This window comes from Carlito syrichta, unplaced genomic scaffold, assembly GCF_000164805.1.
Source record: "Carlito syrichta isolate Samal-C Ts95f unplaced genomic scaffold, Tarsius_syrichta-2.0.1 Scaffold306319, whole genome shotgun sequence".
Lineage (NCBI taxonomy): Eukaryota > Metazoa > Chordata > Mammalia > Primates > Tarsiidae > Carlito > Carlito syrichta.
The window spans coordinates 45,080-64,237 of NW_007250415.1; the positions used below are offsets into that span (position 1 = coordinate 45,080).

General features: G+C 42.4%; 1 protein-coding gene across 2 annotated transcripts in view; it reads left to right on the forward strand.

Annotated features, from left to right (window-relative positions):
* STK38 (serine/threonine kinase 38) overlaps positions 1-19,158 on the forward strand; it is a 54,650-nt gene that overhangs the window by 4,776 nt on the left and 30,716 nt on the right. The window contains exons 2-4 of one of the 2 annotated variants that reach the window (XM_008062991.2): positions 1,556-1,691; positions 15,440-15,491; positions 17,418-17,540. In XM_008062991.2, coding sequence (XP_008061182.1) covers positions 1,561-1,691; positions 15,440-15,491; positions 17,418-17,540 — 306 coding nt within the window. In that variant the 5' untranslated portion in view covers positions 1,556-1,560. The remainder of the gene's footprint in view (positions 1-1,555; positions 1,692-15,439; positions 15,492-17,417; positions 17,541-19,158) is intronic. The other variant, XM_008062992.2, reaches the window with a different exon arrangement.

Consider the following 19,158-nt stretch of genomic DNA (forward strand, 5'->3'; position numbering starts at 1 on the left):
CCACTGCAGCCTCGACCTGCTGGGCTCTGGCGATTCTTCCGCCTCAGCCTTCCAAGTAGCTGGAACTACAGGTGCGCGCTACGATGCCCGGCTAAGTTTTTTGATTTATTGTAGAGATGAGGTCTGGCCAAGTTGCCCAGGTGGGTCTCGAACCCTCAGGCTCAGGCAATCCATTTACCTCAGCCTCCCAAAGTGCGGGACCACAGGCTGAGCCACTGAGCCCAGCTTACTTTCTGCTTTTTAATCTGTTCTTTTCACTTGGATTAGAGACATTAAATATTTGAACGTATTTTAATTGTGCTTTATTTTATAGTAGGGCTATTTTTATTTAATCAGTTCTATATTGTTGTATATTCAAGTTATTTCTAATTTTCCTTTGTATTTGCAATACCCCCTTGTGTATGAGTTTTTATGAGCCTTTGATTTCTTCAAGATAGACTTTTGGATGGCAAAGAATTGTATTGTATGTATACTGTTTATTTTATTTTATTTTTTTTGAGTTGGAGTCTCACTCTGTCACCCAGACTGGAGACAGTGGCCGCTCCCGGCCACAGCAGCCTCGACCTGCTGGGCTCTGGTGATCCTTCCGCCTCAGCCTTCCGAGTAGCCGAAATTACAGGTGCGTGCTACCACGCCTGGCTGATTTTTTGATTTATTGTAGAGATGAGGTCTTGCTGCCCAGGTGGGTCTTGAACCCGCGGGCTCAGGCAATCCACTCACCTCAGCCTCCCAAAGGCGTGGGATTACAGGCTGAGCCACTGAGCCCGGCTCTTTTTTTTTTTTTTTGTTGAGTAGGAGTCTCTGTTGCCTAGGCTGGAGTGCAGTGGCACGCTCACGGCCACCGCACCCTCTACCTGCTAGGCTCAGGTGATCCTTCCACCTCAGCCTTCCAAGTAGCTGAAACCACAGGCATGTGCCACCACACCCAGTTAATTTTTTGATCTATTGTAGACGCGCGGTTGCGCAGGCTGGTCTCAACCTCATAGGCTCAGGCAGTTCTCTCACCTCGGCCTCCCAAAGTGCTGAGATTGTAGGCGTGAGCCACTGTGCCTGGCCTTACTTTGTATTCTTAACCTACCCTTGTGATATTGTGATCTTGTTTTCTTCCTCTTTAAAATATAGTGCCATGTTTTAAAGATACATTCATGTGGCTTATAGGTATAGGTAGAGTTGCTTCTGACTGTTGTATGGTGTCTTCTATGCATCCACAGACTTTTATTTGTTTATTTTCTTACTGAATTGCCTCCAACTTCCCCATAGCACAAATGATGGCATAATGAACATCCTCTCTTTAATTCATATCCTGTATGTCCCCTTAAGAATCTGTATTACAGTTTCTTTAGCCTTTGTACCTAAGTTGAGATTTCAGGGTCACAGGACATTAATATCTACTTATTTTCACCAAGTATTCTGTTTGTCTGGCTTTTGTTACATATTATCTATTCATCCTCTAGAAAAATTGTACCAATCTATATTCATACCAGTAAGGTAGGAGACGGCATAGCAGGTAGATTCTAACTCCAAAATTAATACCTCTTCTTTTCTTTGTTTCTAGCAGCCATGGCAATGACAGGCTCAACACCTTGCTCGTCCATGAGTAATCACACAAAGGAAAGGGTGACAATGACCAAAGTAACACTGGAAAATTTTTATAGCAACCTTATTGCTCAGCATGAAGAACGAGAAATGAGGTAAAGAATTTTGTTTGAAAAATTTGTGTCATGGTTGTGACACTCATGTTTCATATCATTAAATATAATATAAGCATAAATACATTTATTATATAATATATAAATATAAATATTGTTGAAAGGAGGCAAGAATAGCAGAAGCCATGTTATAGCCTATTCCATTACAATGGAATGACGTATAATGGGCTTTCAGTCTCTGCCATTATCCACTTAAGTCTACTGGTCAATAATACAAAATTTTATTACAGTATAAAAAATAATTGGTACTTAGGAGACTGAGGTGGGAAGAGCTTATGAGCCTAGGAGTTTGGGGCCAGCCTGGGCAGCCTAGTGAGAGTTTATCTCTTGGCCTGATCCTTGAAACTAATTGTTAAGACAGTGTGGTATAATGGAAAGTCACACTTGGGTTTACAGTTCTCCCTGTGCCATTTAGTAGCTATATGAAGCTGGAACAAGTTCCTTAGCCTTTTTGTGTTATCAGTTCCCTCATCAGGAAAATGGAGATAATATTACTTGCTTTGTAGTATTAATGTGGGGGTTAGACATAACATGTAAGTACCCATTGTAAGTACATTGCACATAGTAACCACTTAGTTAATGGTGGTTGTAGTAACTTTTGATATTGCTGATCTGGTGTACACCATCCATGCAGTAACTCATAATTTAAAAAAATGTTCCCAACATTTTATTTTAAAAGCATTCAGAAGTACAGGAAACTGGAATTATTTGGTGTATATACATATGTACATCATCTAGGGTCTGTAATCATTTATTGTATTCATTTTATCACATTTCCATCTATCCAACCCTTTATCTATTTATTAATCCATCTTAATTTTTTGCTGTACTTCAAAGTATATTGCAGACATCAGTATACTTCTGACTATTTCTACTTTTTTAACATTAACTGGAGCTCAGGATTTATAAATATATATTTTGGGGGTTTAAAATTTACATACAATGAAATGTATAAGTTGAAGGGTACCATCTGATGAGTTTTGAAAAATGCATATACCTGCGTAACTGAACCCTTCTGAAACCATAGAACATTACTACCCTCCCAGAAAGTTCTTTCATGCCTTTTGTTCCTTCAACCTCAGGCAACCACCGTCTTGATTTTGTTTCTACCATAGATTAGTCTTGCCTATCCTACACAAGTAGGACATGTAAATGGAAATTATACAGTGTGAACTTATTTGAATAAGGCATCTTTTGTTCAGCATAATGTTTTTGAGGTTCATCTGCATTGCTATGTGTATCAATAGCTTGTTCTTTTTATTGCCGAGTACCATTCTATTTTCTGACTGTATTTCAGTTTATGCATTCTCTTGTTGATAAACATATGGGCTCTTTTCAGTTTTTGGCTATTTTGAATACACTTCTAGAACATTGTGTACAAATCTTTATTTTATTTTTTTCTGAGTCGGAGTCTCACTCTGTTGCCCAGGCTGGAGTGCAATGGCACATTTACAGCCATCACAGCCTTGACCTGCTGGGCTCAGGCAATCCTTCTGCTTCAGCCTTCCGAGTAGCTGGAACTGTAGGCATGTGCCATCGCGTCTGGCTAATTTTTTGATTTATTGTAGAGGTGAAGTCTTGCCAAGTTGCCCGGACTAGTCTTGAACCCCTGGGCTCTGGCAGTTCTCTCGCCTCCGCCTCCCAAAGTGTTGGGATTACAGGCATGAGTTACCATGCCTGACTGTGTACAAATCTTGTTGTAAACATTAGTTTTCATTTCTCAGGTAAATACCTAAGAGTGAAATTCTGGATTATAAGTATACATAGGTATATGTTTAGTTTTATAAGAAACTGCTAGATTTTTCCCAGTTTATTGCCAATAATATATGAGAGTTCTGGTTGCTTTACATTTTTGCTAACATTTGTGTTGTCAGTGTTGTAGCATTACTTGTTTATGTAGATGCTTAGTGATATCTCACTGAGATTTTGACTTGTATTTCACTGATGACTAGTGATGTTGAACATTGTAATGTGCTTTTTAGCCATTTGTATACTTCCTTTGTGAAGTGTTTTTTGTGTGTGTGTGTGTGTTTTGAGTTGGAGTCTCACTCTGTCGCCCAGACTGGAGTGCAGTGGCTACTCCCGGCCACCGCAGCCTTGAGCTGCTGGGCTCCGGCGATCCTTCTGCCTCAGCCTTCCAAGTAGCTAGAACTACAGGCACGCGCTACCACGCCCGGCTAATTTTTTGATTTTTATTGTAGAGATGAGGTCTCGCCAAGTTGCCCAGGCGGGTCTCAAACCCGCAGGCTCAGTCAACCCACTCCCCTCGGCCTCCCAAAGAGTGGAATTACAGGCTGAGCCACTGAGCCCGGCGTGAAGTGTTTATTTACATTTTTGAGAATTTAAAAAAATTGATTTGTCTTTATTACAGAGTTGGAGTTGTTTGTTGTCCTACATACCAGTTTTTTGGCATATATATGTTTTTTTTTTTTGAGTTGGAGTCTCACTCTGTCACTCAGACTGGAGTGCAGTGGCCGCTCCCGGCCACCGCAGCCTCGCCTGCTGGGCTCCGGCAATCATTCCGCCTCAGCCTTCTGAGTAGCTGGAATTACAGGCGCGCGCTACCACGACCGGCTAATTTTTTGATTTATTGTAGAGATGAGATCTCGCCAAGTTGCCCAGGCGGGTCTCGAACCCACGGGCTCAGGCGATCCCCTCACCTCAGCCTCCCAAAGGCGCGGGATTACAGGCTGAGCCACCGAGCCCGGCTTGGCATATATATGTTTTATAAATAATATCTTCCAGTCTTTGACATTACTGTTCATTTTCTTAATAGTGTCTTTAGACAAGCAGACATTTTATTTATTTATTTTATTTATTTATTTATTTTGAGTTGGAGTCTCACTCTGTCACCCATACTGGAGTGCAGTGGCCGCTCCTGGCCACCGCAGCCTCGCCTGCTGGGCTCTGGCGATCCTTCCGCCTCAGCCTTCCGCCTCAGCCTTCCGAATAGCCGGAATTACAGGCATGTGCTACCATGCCCGGGTGATTTTTTTATTTATTGTAGAGATGAGGTCTCGCTGCCCAGGCGGGTCTCGAACCTGCGGGCTCAGGCAATCCACTCACCTCAGTCTCCCAAAGGCGCGGGATTACAGGCTGAGCCACACGAGCCCGGCTACAAGCAGACATTTTAAACGTTGATTAAATGAAATTTGACATTTTTAATATGGGTTATATAAATGTAAATCTATTCTGTGACCTCTCTAAAAAGCCTTCCCTCAAATCATAAAGATTTTTTCCCTTTTTTTTTGAGTTTGAGTCTCACTCTGTCTCCCAGGCTGGAGTGCAGTGGCATTCTCACGGCCACCGCAGCCTCAACCTGGTGGGCTCAGGTAATCCTTAAGCCTCAACCTTCCAAGTAGCTGGCACACGTCACCATGCTTGGCTAATTTTTTGATATGTTGTAGAGATGAGGTCTTGCCATGTTGCTCAGGCTGGTCTCAAACCTCTGAGCTCAGGTAATCCTCTCACCTTGGCCTCCCAAAGTGCTGGGATTACAGGCTTGAGCCACCACACCCAGCTTTCTCCTATGTTTTATTCTGAAAGTTTTATAGATTTTATTTACTTATTTAAATTTTATTTATTTATTGTTTAGAGAGTCTCACTCTGTGCCCAGGCTGGAGTGCAGTGGTGCCATCATAGCTCACTACAGCCTCTAATCCTGAGCTCAAGGAATCCTCCTGCCTTAGCCTTCCAAGTAGCTAGGACTACAGGAGTGTGCCACCACACTCAGGTAATTTTTTTTTTTTTTTTTGGTTGCCTCTCATTCTGTGGCCCAGGCTGAAGTGCAGTGGCATGCTCACAGCCACTGCAACCTTGACCTGCTGGGTTTAGGTGATCCTTTCGCCTCAGGCTTCCAAGTAGCTGGAACTACAGGTGTGTGCTACCATAAGCTAATTTTTAAAATTTTGTGTACAGGGTCTTACTTTATTTCCCAGACTGGTCTTGAACTCCTGGCCTCAAGCACACCTCCCACCTTGGCTTCCCAAAGTGCTAGAATTACAGATGTGAGCTATCACGCCTGGCCAGTGGTATACATTTAATTTTTACATTTAGTTCTGTGATCCATCTTGATTTAATAAGTGTGAATGATATGAAGTCTGGGGGGGAAGGTTGAGGTTTATTTTTGTTTTTTTATGGATTCCAATTACTTTAGCACCGTTTGCTGAAAATATTTTTCTTTTCTATTAGATTATTTTGGTACTTTTCTCAAAAATCTCATGACCATGTAAGTGTGAATTTATTTCTGGGATTTCTCTGTTTCTATTTCTATATTCCGTTACATTGATTTATTTGTCCATCATTATGCCAGTGTCACACTGTTAGGATTTCTGAAGTCAGTTAGTATAAGTCTTCCAGCTTTGTTCTTCCTTCTTTCCTCCAGCTTCGTTCTTTTTTTGCCTTTTGTTTTTTGAGTTGGACTCTCACTCTGTCGCCCAGTCTGGAGTGCAGTGGCACGCTCATGACCATCGCAACCTTGACATTTTGGGCTCAGGTGAGCATTTTGCTTCAGCTTTCCAAGTAGCTGGAACCACAGGTATGTGCCATGACACCCGGCTAATTTTTTGATTTATTGTAGAGACGAGGTCTCACCAAGTTGCTCAGACTGATGTTGAAACCCCGGACTCAGACAATTCTCTTTCCTCTGCCTCTCAAAGTTCTGGGATTACAGGCATCAGCCACTGCACTCAGCTTCTCTTCTCTTCTTTTTTTTCCTTGCCTTATTGCTCTGGCTGGGACATCTGATAAAATAGAATAGAAGTGATGGGAATTAACATCTTGGTTTCATTCCTGTTTAAGAAGTAACATGCTTACTGTTTCAGTATTAGTTACGATATTAGCTATTGACTCCCAAAGATGTCCTCCATAGGTTGAGAAAGTTTTTTTACCTTCCTATTTGACTGATGGTTTTTATCATGAGTGGGTTCTGAATTTTTAAAAATGCATTTTATGTGTCTTTGAAATCATGTTGTTTTACTCCTTTATTCCTTTAATATAGTAATTATATATATATATAGTTTTTTTTTGCTCATGGATCTACACATCTGTTTTTGCTAAACAATATCTTTAGCCCTGTAAATGCAAGACCTCAAAAAATTTGGTTACTGACTCATAACTGTTCATCTCCATGGAAATCTTTAGTGAAAGGTGAAAGATTTATTTGTTCTGAAGAGAAACCAGAGCATGTAGTGATATATTAAAAGAATATATTACTGTAGCCTCCATCTCCTGGGATCATACAATCCTTCCTCAGCCTCCCGAGTAGTTGGGACTACAGGCATGCGCCAGCATGCCTGGCAAATTTTTAATTTTTTTCTGGAAATGAGGTCTTGCTATGGTACCCAGGCTGTGGACTCATTTTTTAATGTTATGTGAACCTTGCATACCTGAGGTAAAGCTCTCTTGGTCACAATTTGTATTATCTTCTTTATGTTTCTGGGTTTCATATGCCAATATTTTCATAAGGATTTTGCAACCCTGTTATTCATGCGGGTGTAAATCTTAATTTACATGGGATATATAATTTGACCTTAAATACACAGTTCTCTGTGCAGAAGAGCCAGATGTTTTATACTTGGTGATCTAGTCACAGGAGCAAATCAGTGTCTGCACAGTGCCCTTTGTTAGAATCATGGGCAGTTTAAACATAAATTTGCACAGTGTGTCTGTAGGCAGGTGAAATTTTTTTTTTTTTTTTTTTTTGAGTTGGAGTCTCACTCTGTCACCCAGACTGGAGTGCAATGACCGCTCCCGGCCACTGCAGCCTTGACCTGCTGGGCTCCGGCAATCCTTCCGCCTCAGCCTTCCAAGTAGCTGGAACTACAGGCGTGTGTGCTACCACACCCGGCTAATTTTCGATTTATTGTAGAGAGGAGGTCTTGTCAAGTTGCCCAGGTGGGTCTCGAACCCGCGGGCTTAGGCAATCTACTCACCTCTGCCTCCCAAAGTGCTGGGATTATAGGCTGAGCCACCGAGCCCAGCCCAGCAGGTGAAACTTGTTGGAGATAGTTATTTTCAAATAAAACCACTCTCTTGAAACCAGAGTTTCTGGTGTTGTAACTATAAAGAAGATGCTTAAGAGTTTTGATTTAGTAACTTGTTTTATTTGATAATAGTTAACTGGTTTTTATCCTCTTGGCTCTATGGCTCATCATTCTCCAGGAAAAGATCATGTGTGGTTTGTTTATATGATTAATAAATGTTACAGTGTGATGTCAGTTAAATCCAAAAGTGGGTAGAAAGCAGTGTTTTTCTTTTTTTGAGTTGGAGTCTCATTCTGTCGCTCAGGCTGGAGTGCAGTGGCATGCTCGTGGCCACCACAGACTCGACCTGCTGGGCTCAGGTGATCTTTCTGCCTCAGCCTTCCAAGTAGCTGGAAGTACAGGCACATGCCACCATACCCGGCGTATTTTTGATTTATTGTAGAGATGAGGTCTCTCCAAGTTGCCCAGGCTGGTCTCGAACCCACAGGCTCAGGCGATCCTCTCACCTTGGCTTCCCAAAGTTCTGGGATTATAGGCATGAGTCACTGTGCCTGGCCTCTTTTTTATTTTTTTTGAGTTGGCGTCTCTGTCACCCAGGATGGTGTGCAGTGGCGCAATCACAGCAGTGGCCGCTCCCGGCCACCGCAGCCTCGACCTGCTGGCCTCCGGTGATCCTTCCGTCTCAGCCTTACAAGTAGCTGGAACTACAGGCACGCCCTACCATGCCTGGCTGATTTTTTTAATATATATATTGTAGAGATGAGGTCTTGCCAAGTTGCCCAGGCGGGTCTCGAACCCACGGGCTCAGGCAATCCACTCACCTCAGCTTCCCAAGGCACAGGATTATAGGCTGAGCCACTGAGCCCGGCACCAGCTAACTTTTTGATTTTTTTTTTGTGTGTGGAGTCAGGATCTCACTATATTGCTCAGGCTGGTCTTGAACTCCTGGCTCAAGCAGTTCTCCTGCCTCGGCCTCCCAAAGTGCTGGGACTACAGGCATGAGCCACTGTGCCTGGCTTAGAAATTTTTTAAAAAAGTGATTGGCAAGAGTTATCTCAATAATAAGTAAACTAAAGTTAGACTGTCAGAAACAACTTTCCATGCTTTTTGATGTTATGGGGAATGGGGGGAGGAGATACGTTCTAGAACCTTGGTAAATAAAGTTTTAATAATATAATACAATTGATAATAGAGAGAGAGCGGTGTGAGCCATCACACTCAGCCAGGCATTTCTTTTTACAAAATAGTTTCTGTTGTTTCTTTTCTTCACAAAGACTATTTTGGTAAATTAATTAAAACCACAAAAAACAGATGTAATAACTAATAATGGTATGCTTTTCCCCTCCACATCAAATAACTTTTTTGTATTTTACTCTCTGAGAAACTCTGTGTTCTCCAATTCCCCTTAGATACTCTCACCTATGTTTTCTTAACTATGTCTGCATTTGGTCTGATCTGATACTGAATAGAAATATGTGATTATTATTAGTGACCAGTGTCAGTTTATTTATTTATTTTTTTTGAGTTGGAGTCTCACTCTGTCTCCCAGACTGGAGTGCAGTGGCCGCTCCCGGCCACCGCAGCCTCGACCTGCTGGGCTCCGGTGATCCTTCTGCCTCAGCCTTCCAAGTAGCCGGAATTATAGGCATGCGCTACCACGCCCAGCTGATTTTTTGATTTATTGTAGAGATGAGGTCTTGCCTGCCCAGGCAGGACCCCGCGGGCTCAGGCAGTCCACTCACCTCAGCCTCCCAAAGGGGCGGGATTACAGGCTGAGCCACCGAGCCCGGCTGTCAGTTTAATTTAAGCCCCAAGGATGGGTAAGTCCAGACTTTCTGGTGGTCTTCACTGACCCAGACATCCGTGAAATCAGAGAGTAGAATTGAAGTAATTTTTTGAGACTTTAAAAATCTATGTAATAATAATTTTTAGGGTATTTTTTTTTTTTTTTTTTTGAGTTGGAGTCTCACTCTGTCGCCCAGACTGGAGTGCAGTGGCCGCTCCCGGCCACCGCAACCTCAACCTGCTGGGCTCTGGCGATTCTTCCGCCTCAGCCTTCCAAGTAGCCGGAATTACAGGCGCGTGCTACCACGCCCAGCTAATTTTTTGATTTATTGTAGAGATGAGGTCTCGCTGCCCAGGCGGGTCTCGAACCCGCGGGCTCAGGCAATCCACTCACCTCAGCCTCCCAAAGGCGCGGGATTACAGGCTGAGCCACCGAGCCCGGCTTTTTAGGGTATTTTTTAGGCATCTTTTTCTATTTTGACCATGGAGATAAAAAACACTGTTTTTCTTAGTTTAACTGTCTTGTCAACAAAAACTAAAAGTACTGCCTATACACCTCTCTTGTAGAGTAGAAGAGCCTTCTCACATTTGAGTTAGGCTGTGCTAGAGGGGAGCCTGAAGTAGGTTTAGAAGAGGAGGGTTAGTTGTAAGTGGTAGACAGGAATGTGTCTGCACATTGTTACACATTCTGACCTTGCTTTTTAGATTTAGCATATATTTTATTTGTTTCTTTTTGAGTCGGAGTCTCACTCTTACCCAGGCTGGAGTGCGATGGCACGCTGATGGCCACTGGAGCCTTGACCTCCTGGGCTCAGGCAGTCCTTTGACCTCAGCCTTCTAAGTAGCTGGAACTACACCACACCCAGCTAAATTTTTGATTTATTGTAGAGATGAGTTCTTGCCAGTTTGCCCATGCTGGTGTTGAACCCCTGGGCTTAGGCAGTCCTCTCACCTTGGCCTCCCAAAGTGCTGGGATTACAGGTGTGAGCCACCATGCTTGGCCTTGCTATTGTGGTTTTTTTTTCTTTTTGAGTTGTGGTCTAACTGTCGCCCAGGCTGGAGTGCAGCGACATGTTCAAGACCACTGCAGCCTTGATCTGCTGGGCTCATGTGATCCTTCTGCCTCAGCCTTCCAAGTAACTGGAACTACAGACATGTGCCACCATGCATGGCTAATTTTTCTTGATTTATTGTAGAGATGAGGTGTCGCCACATTGCCCAGGCTGGTCTCGAACCCCCAGATTCAGGCAGTCCTCTCGCCTCTGCCTCCCAAAGAGCTGGGATTACAGGCGTGAGCCACCACACTTGGCGTGCTATTGTGTTGTAAAGTAAATTTCATTAGGTTTCTAGCTATCTGGCCAAAAAACAAAAGTAAATCCCAAACATCTTTCATTTTAATACTACATACTCCAGTATGCATCTCCAAAAAATATGGCCACTTTCTTGCATGATGTAAATGCCACCATGAATTTTACCAAGTTAACAGTAATTCCTTTGATATATCTTACAGAAGATGTTACTTTTAAGTCTCATTTCAGGCTGTGCTTGCTATTTTTGGTGTTCTCAAGGTTTTTGTGGTCTGGTCCCAATACATTATTATCATGGTAGCTTTTTTCTGGATACTTGTGCTAATGAAATAATGTAACTGTGTTCAAGTAGTTAATTCTGATAACTTTACTTTCAGGCAGGTATTCTACTGAAACCAATTTCATTGCTTTAGTATAGCTATGGAAAACCTCTGTTTGTATTTAGATTGAAAATATAATCAGAAGGAGTCTGGTCTATGACACAGTGGATAGAGCATTTGACTTGTATCCAAGTCTGGTTTGGTCATTCAAAAATATACAGTTAGAAGGTATGACAGTGTTTGGAATTCACAAAAAGAACTGATTATACTTGGGTTCTTATAGTTTTTGCCAGTACATTATGCTTTGACTCTTCTTACTCTTTGCTACTTCAACTGTCTAACCACTGAAATGGAACTTGTTTATATTCCTGAAACTATCAGTAGTACAACCTTCTTTCTCCAGTACATATGCACACATACTCATAGATGTGTATCAGAATATTCTGGGATCTGAGAGAAGAAAAGGGGGAAACCCTGCATTCTTTAAAAAGCCACATATAGCCGGGCATAGAGCTAGACTTGGTGGCTCAGCCTATAATCCTGTGCTTTTGGGAGGCATTGGTGAATGAATTGCCTGAGCCCACGGGTTCAAGACCCGCCTGGGCAACTTGGCGAGACCTCATCTCTACAATAAAATCAAAATGAGCCGGTCATGGTAGCGTGCGCCTGTAGTCCCAGCTACTTGGAAGGCTGAGGTGAAAGGATCGCTGGAGCCCAGCAGGTCGAGGCTGCGGTGGCCGAGACCAGCCACTGCACTCCAGTCTGGGCGACAGAGTGAGACTCCAACTCAAATAAAAAATAAAAAAAGCCACATAGATGCTTTTTTGATTTCATCAGGATTAGAGTAGGTCTTTTTACTTCCTGAGAGTTTGGACACAATTCTTATTCATTGTTTGATGCTGTGGATTTGTAATATGATTTCTAACAAAATATTCATTTCTATGAAATGTTGTTATTGCAATAAATATTCGTTGACCAAATTGAAACTCATTTTCTTTCCATGTTTCTCTCTGTGTTTTCTGTCTTGCTAGTGGCATCATTATCCCTCTAGACAAGATATTCTAAGACTTTTCCCTTGACTTCTACAGCCAGTTGGTCATCTTTGCAATAACTCTATTCACTTCATCCTAGTTTACCAGCCCTAGTTCCAGATCTGTACTGCCTATCTGGGTTGTTAAAATACCTTTCAGCTGACCTCAGGTCTTTCTCAGTTGCTTTCTCTGCCACTCCATCAGATCTTCACCTGCTGGTCACTATTCTAAAAGAGATACCAATCAACCTGCATGATGTGGCATTAGAGGTACTGTGTGCGTCAGGCACACTGGACCACATGCTGTTGCTGCAGCATACCCTACTCTCTTTTTTTTTTTTTGAGTTGGAGTCTCACTCTGTCGCCCAGACTGGAGTGCAGTGGCCACTCCCGGCCACCGCAGCCTCGACCTGCTGGGCTCCGGCGATCCTTCCGCCTCAGCCTTCTGAGTAGCCGGAATTACAGTCACGCGCTATCACGCCCGGCTGATTATTTTGATTTATTGTAGAGATGAGGTCTCGCCAAGTTGCCCAGGTGGGTCTCGAACCCACGGGCTCAAGCAGTCCACTCATCTCAGCCTCCCAAAGCGTGGGATTACAGGCTGAGCCACCGATCCCGGTTTTTTTTTTGAATCGAAGTTTCACTCTCACCCAGACTGAAGTGCAGTGGCATGCTCGTGGCCCTGTAGCCTCCACCTGCTGGGTTCAGGTGATCCTTCCGCCTCAGCTTTTCCAAGTAGCTGGAATTACAGGCTCACACCACCATGCCTGGCTAATTATTTTTTATTTAATGTAGAGATGAGGCCTCACCAAGTTGCCCAGGCTGGTATCAAATCCCTGGGACTCAGGTAATCCTCTTGCCTCCACCTCCCAAAGTGCTGGGAATACAGGTGTGAGCCAGTGGGCCCAGCTACTGTCCTTTTCATACTGTCTACTTATATGGAATGCTGATGACTGGTGGAGGGGAAATTCTGACCCATGTACTTTCATTTACTATGCTGAATAAATGAAGCTTCTGTGGAATTGGTTATAAGGAAGTTTTACTTGCTTCTTTTGGTTTTAACAAATTAGTATGAGATTGAAGATAAAAATGTTATTGGATGCAGTTTCTAAACTAAAGTTCATTATACCAAGAGTTTGGAGTCTTAAATTTTTTTCTTCTTTATAGAGTTATAGTATAAATACTAATTTTGCTAATTTTTTTTTCTATATAGTGTTATACTCTGTCACCTGGGCTAGAGTGCAGTGGTGTGATCATAGTTTGCTGCAGCCTCAAACTCCTTGTCTCAAGCAGTCTTTCTACCTCAGCCTCCTGAGTAGCTGGGTCTATAGACTTGTGCCACCATACCTGGCAAATTAAAAAAATTTTTTTTTGTTTTTTAAGAAACAGGGTCTTGCTGTGTTGCCTAGGCTGATCTCAAATTCCTGGGCTTAAGTAATCTTCCCACCTTGACGTTCCAAAGCTGAACTTACAGGCATGAGCCATTGTGCCCAGCCTGGAGTCTTAAGTTTTGATAGTGGTGCCAATCACCTTTTAAGGGTTTTTTTTTGTTTGGTTTCTTTTTGGAGTGGTGGGGCAGGGTTTTATTCTGTTGCCTAGGCTGAAGTGCAGTGGCATGATCACAGCTCACTACAGCCTCGAAATCCTGGGCTCAAGTGATATTCCTACCTCAGCTTCCTGAGTAACTAGGACTATAGGTGTGTGCTACCGCCCTGGCTAATTTTTCTATTTATGTACAGACAAGATCTTACTATGTTGTCTAGGCTGTTCTCGAACTTCTAGGCTCAAGCAGTCCTTCTGCTTCAGCCTCCCAAAGTGCCAGGATTATAGGAGTGAACCAGTCCACTTGACTCAATTTTGATTATTTTTTCCCCTTAAATCTCCAAATCTTATCTATTTACCTTTCTTTCTTCCTTCCTCTTTTTCTTTCTGTCTTCCTTCCTTCCTTCCTATCTTTCTATTTATATTTGATCAAATATATATATATATTTATATATTTAATATTAGAGATAGGGTCTCAGTATGTTACCCAGGTTGGTCTAGAACTCCTGGCCTCAAGCAATCATCTTGTCTTAGCCTTTCTAGTGGCTAGGATTACAGTTGAGTCACTGTGCCTGGCTAAATCTCTAAGTTTTATCTTTACATTTGTTATTTTTTACTCTTTGTTTATGCAGGGAAGAAGAGGAAGATGCAGAAATAAAGGAAGTAGATTTCAGTCAGAGAGAGGGAAAGAAACACTGTGTTATAAGAGGTTATCAAATACTAGTTTTGTGGTTTGGTAAGGAGGAAATAACTGCAAAAAATAAAAAGAGAGAGAAAAGAGAACATGCGGTTTTGAAACAAGATTCTTTGTTGCATTAACATCTTTTTTTTTTAAGTTGAAATCTCACTCTGTTCCTCAATTGGAGTGGAGTGGTATGATCATGGCTCACTGCAGCCTTGACCTCGTGGCCTCAGGTGATCCTTCTGCTTCAGCCTTCCCTGTAGCTGAGACTGCAGGTACATGCCACCAAGCCTGGCGAATTTTTTAATTTTTTGTAGAGACAAGGTCTCACTATGTTGCCTAGGCTGGTCTTTTGAACTCCTGCCTTGGCCTCCCAAACTGCTGAGATTACAGGAGTGAGAAACCGTACCTGCTGCATTAGCATCTTTTATAATCTTTTTAAAAATGTAACTATAACAAAGAATGGGAATCTTTTACTTGTCTTAGACACTACTTTTTGTTTGTTTATTTTCAAATGTAAACCCAGTTTATTTAGCTTTTTAAGTAGTGTTCTTAAAGCACTACAGCTTGGTAAACAATGTAAATTAGTATAAGTCATCTCAAAAGCCAGAGTTGTTTTTTTGTTTTGTTTTGTTTTGAGTTGGAGTCTCACTCTGTCACCCACACTGGAGTGCAGTGGCTGCTGCCGGCCACCGCAGCCTCGACCTGCTGGGCTCTGGCGATCCTTCCACCTCAGCCTTCCAAGTAGCTGGAACTACAGGCACGTGCTACCATGCCTGGCTCATTTTGATTTATTGTAGAGATGAGGTCTCGCCAAGTTGCCCAGGCGGGTCTTGAACCCTCAGGCTCAGGCAATCCACTCACCTCAGCCTCCCAAAGACGCGGAGCTGAGCTACCGAGCCCGGCTTGTTTTGTTTTTTTAATGAGTTGTTAATTTTGTTAGTTTTAATAAGGTATTTTGAGATTTATTTGTTTTTGTCATTTTTCAAAAATCATGTACAGTATTATGCTTGTATAGAATTTTCAGAAAGTTATCATTCAAATGTTATTTCATATGTCTTTTGTTTTTGTTTGTTTTAGACAAAAGAAGCTAGAAAAAGTGATGGAGGAAGAAGGCCTAAAAGATGAAGAGGTAATTCATATTGCAGATTTCTTCTTTGAAAGCCTGTTTGGCAGGTTGTATCTTGTCCATCAAATTGATAACCTTGACACACATGGGAAGGGTTTTGGCTCAGTAACAGAGGAACTTGAGGGATGGTGTGCTTTTGGATTTGGGTATTCATGCAGAGGGAAAAGGTAATTGTTAAGTACATGGGAGAGGAAGACTTTTCTAGAATAATTATAATAAATTAGATTTTGAATTCTAAGAAAAAGAAGAAATGAAATCAAATCAAATATTTTTATATGCAATATTTATAGCTTTATTTATTTATTTTTTCCACTCTTTATTTTAAAGATGTGGGATACAAGTCAGGATTAGGTACATAAGTGGTTTTTGTACAGGTAAAGTTTGGACCTTCCACTGGTCCTTACATCCTCTGGTGTGGGGTCAGGCAAATTAAAATTTTTTTTTTTTTTTGGAGTTTCACTCCATTGCCCAGGCTGGAGTGCAGTGGCACACTCATAGCCACCCCAGCATCGACCTGCTGGGCTCCAGCGATCCTTCTGCTTCAGCCTTCCAAGTTGCCGGGACTACAAGGATGCGCTACCACGCCCGGCTAATTTTCTATTTATTGTAGAGACGAGGTCTCACCAAGTTGCCCTGGCTGGACTCGAACCTGCAGGCTCAGATCCACTCACCTCGGCCACCCAAAGTGCTGGGATTATAGACTGAGCCACCAAGTTCGGCCTCAAAATGTAAAAGGACAAGTTAAGGCATTCTTACAGAATTCACTGAAAAGGATCCATAGAAGTGGGACAAATTTCTGAAATCTTTTTTTTTTTTTTTTTTGAGTTTGAGTCTCACTCTGTCGCCCAGACTGGAGTGCAGTGGCCGCTCCCGGCCACCGCAGCCTTGATCTGCTAGGTTCCGGCGATCCTTCTCCCTCCGCCTTCTGAGTAGCCGGAGTTACAGGTGCGCGCTACCATGCCCGGCTAATTTTTTGACTTATTGTAGAGATGAGGTCTCACATGCCCAGGCGTGTCTCGAACCCGCGGGCTCAGGCATTCCACTCACCTCAGCCTCCCAAAGGCGTGGGATTACAGGCTGAGCCACCGAGCCCGACTTTTTTTTTTTTTTTTTTGAGTTGGAGTCTCACTCTGTCACCAAGACTGGAGTGCAGTGGCTGCTCCTGGCCACCGCAGCCTCGACCTACCAGGCTCTGGCGATCCTTCCGCCTCAGCCTTCCAAGTAGCTGGAACTACAGGCGCGTGCTACCACACCTGGCTAATTTTTTATTTATTGTAGAGATGAGGTCTTGCCAAGTTGCCCAGGCGGGTCTCGAACCCGCGGGCTCAGGCAATCCACTGACCTCGGCCTCCCAAAGGCGCGGGATTACAGGCTGAGCCACCGGGCATGACTGAAATCTTTATCAAGACAGAATATCCATCCTAAATCAGTTCTTTCACCCAGTGTCCACATTTATAGTAGGAAAACATGTAGTTAACAGGGGGCTTTGCCAGAAACTGAAATGGCAGTGGAAATGCCTTGAAATATAGAATTGGACTGCAGATCCACGGACTTGTAGGAATAATAGAAAGTTAAAGCATACAATAAACAATGTGTATAAAACCCAGAGGGAAATAGAAAAACACATTTTTATTTTATATGAAAAAGGATGAAGGAAAATGTTGTTGAGTGTTTATGCCTTCAGTTCATTAGAAACGTTAGAATAGTGGATTACTGAAGTTATAGTTCAGAGAGAGGCACCCATCTGTTCAGTATGGCCTGGTTGTCATGTCTGATGGCTTAATGATCCTTTTGTGGTACTTTTATGTGTGTGAAAAGATTACGCCTAGTCTAATGTGGCCCTGTTTTCCAGCTGTGCAAGTCACGGATAGGACTTTGGTGCAGTTTCAGGATTTCAACTCCTTTCCTTCTCCCTTATTTGTACATTAGAAACGACTCCGAAGGTCAGCACATGCCCGGAAGGAAACAGAGTTTCTTCGTTTGAAGAGAACAAGACTTGGATTGGAAGATTTTGAATCCTTAAAAGTAATAGGCAGAGGAGCATTTGGTGAGGTAAAAACCACAGCTACTTATTAAGTACAAAAATATTGTAAAACTTTGAAGCTTCTAACATATCCTGAGCTCATGATCGTTGATATAGCCAAAATATGTGAAATTAGATAGGTCGAGCATGCCAGCCCCACACATCCTAACGGCTTTGTCTGTGTTCTTTCTTTCTTCCCTTCTCCACTGTTCCAGTTCTCTTTTCTCTGTTTTATCAGAGATGATGTTGGTGTTTAAATATTGATTTAGTTGGGCATGGTGGCTCACGTCTGTAATCCCAGCACTTTGGGAGGTGGAGGCAAGAGGACTGCCTTAGCCCGCGGGTTCAAGACCAGCCTGGGCAACATGGCGAGACCTTGTGTCTACAATAAATAAGAAAAAATTAGCTGAGCGTGGTGGCACTTGCCTGTAGCTCCAGGTACTTGGAAGGCTGAAGTGGAAATATTGCCTGAGCCCAGCAAATTGAGGCTGCCGTGCTATGAGTGTACCATGGCCCTCCAGCCTAGGTGACAGAGTGAGACTCTGAATCAAGAAATACAAAAATAGTGATTTAGAGGGAGAGTTGAAAGGCAGAAGGAAATCAATATTTATTGTTTACTCAGTGCTTTTCTCCATTAATCAGGAGAGTAACTCATTTTATAGATGATGAAATTAAGACTCTGAAAGTCTTATATGATGTTTCAATATCACATAGCCATTGAATGCAGGTACTAAAAGTTGGGCCCAAGTCTTCCTGTTCTTAAATCTCTTGCTTTTCCCAGTATTACACTGCTTCTCCAGGAACAAACTAACAGTGTTTTAGTTTGCTTTATTTCTTCCCACCAGATTGATACAGCTCTAGAATGATGGCCCTAGGAGACAGAATTTATAGAAAGGAGTTTTACAGGTAGTGGTAGAGTGTTGAATGCATTTGCAAGTTTGTCCCAGCTATTCTTATAAATGAATCCTGCTTGGACACAAGAGCAATCTGTTGGGAAGAATTTGAATAAGCAAGGTCCTTCCCATTAATGGAAAGCACTCAAAGTGAACGACCTGTTAATGCAATAGTTGCATATCTAGAAGGAGTAGAGTATTATTAAAAACTAATACTCAGGAAATGTAATATTAAAAGGCACAGGTGAGAGATAAACTTGATCCTTCAGTTTTCAGAATCCCTGTTGGCACTTGAAAGAGGGAAAGTTACAGTACTGCCTCTGAAGGTGCTTTTAGTTTGGTGAGGAAGAGATGTTTTAGTTAGGAGAAACATGAAAAAAGGTCAGCATGACCTGTGAATAGCCACTGCACTCTGGCCTGGGCAACATGGCAAGATCCATCTCTTTTAAAAAAAAAAAAGTAACAGCTCATTTATAGGAAAAAATTGTCTAAAAGGGCAAAAACCTAAAATATAAGATTAGGGAAAGGAAGTTTTATTCAGTTTTCCTTTCCCTTTCACATTTTCCAATGTTTTTAAAGAGGACAGATAGTTTTATGACATAAAGAATGGTCTATAAACCAAAAGAAATTCCTGCACATCCCCATCTCCTCTCCCAAGGTAAGTATGTTTTCTTCTTCCACAGGTCAGCATGAGAATTTTTTTTTTTTTTTTTTGAGTTGGAGTCTCACTCTGTCGCCCAAACTGGAGTGCAGT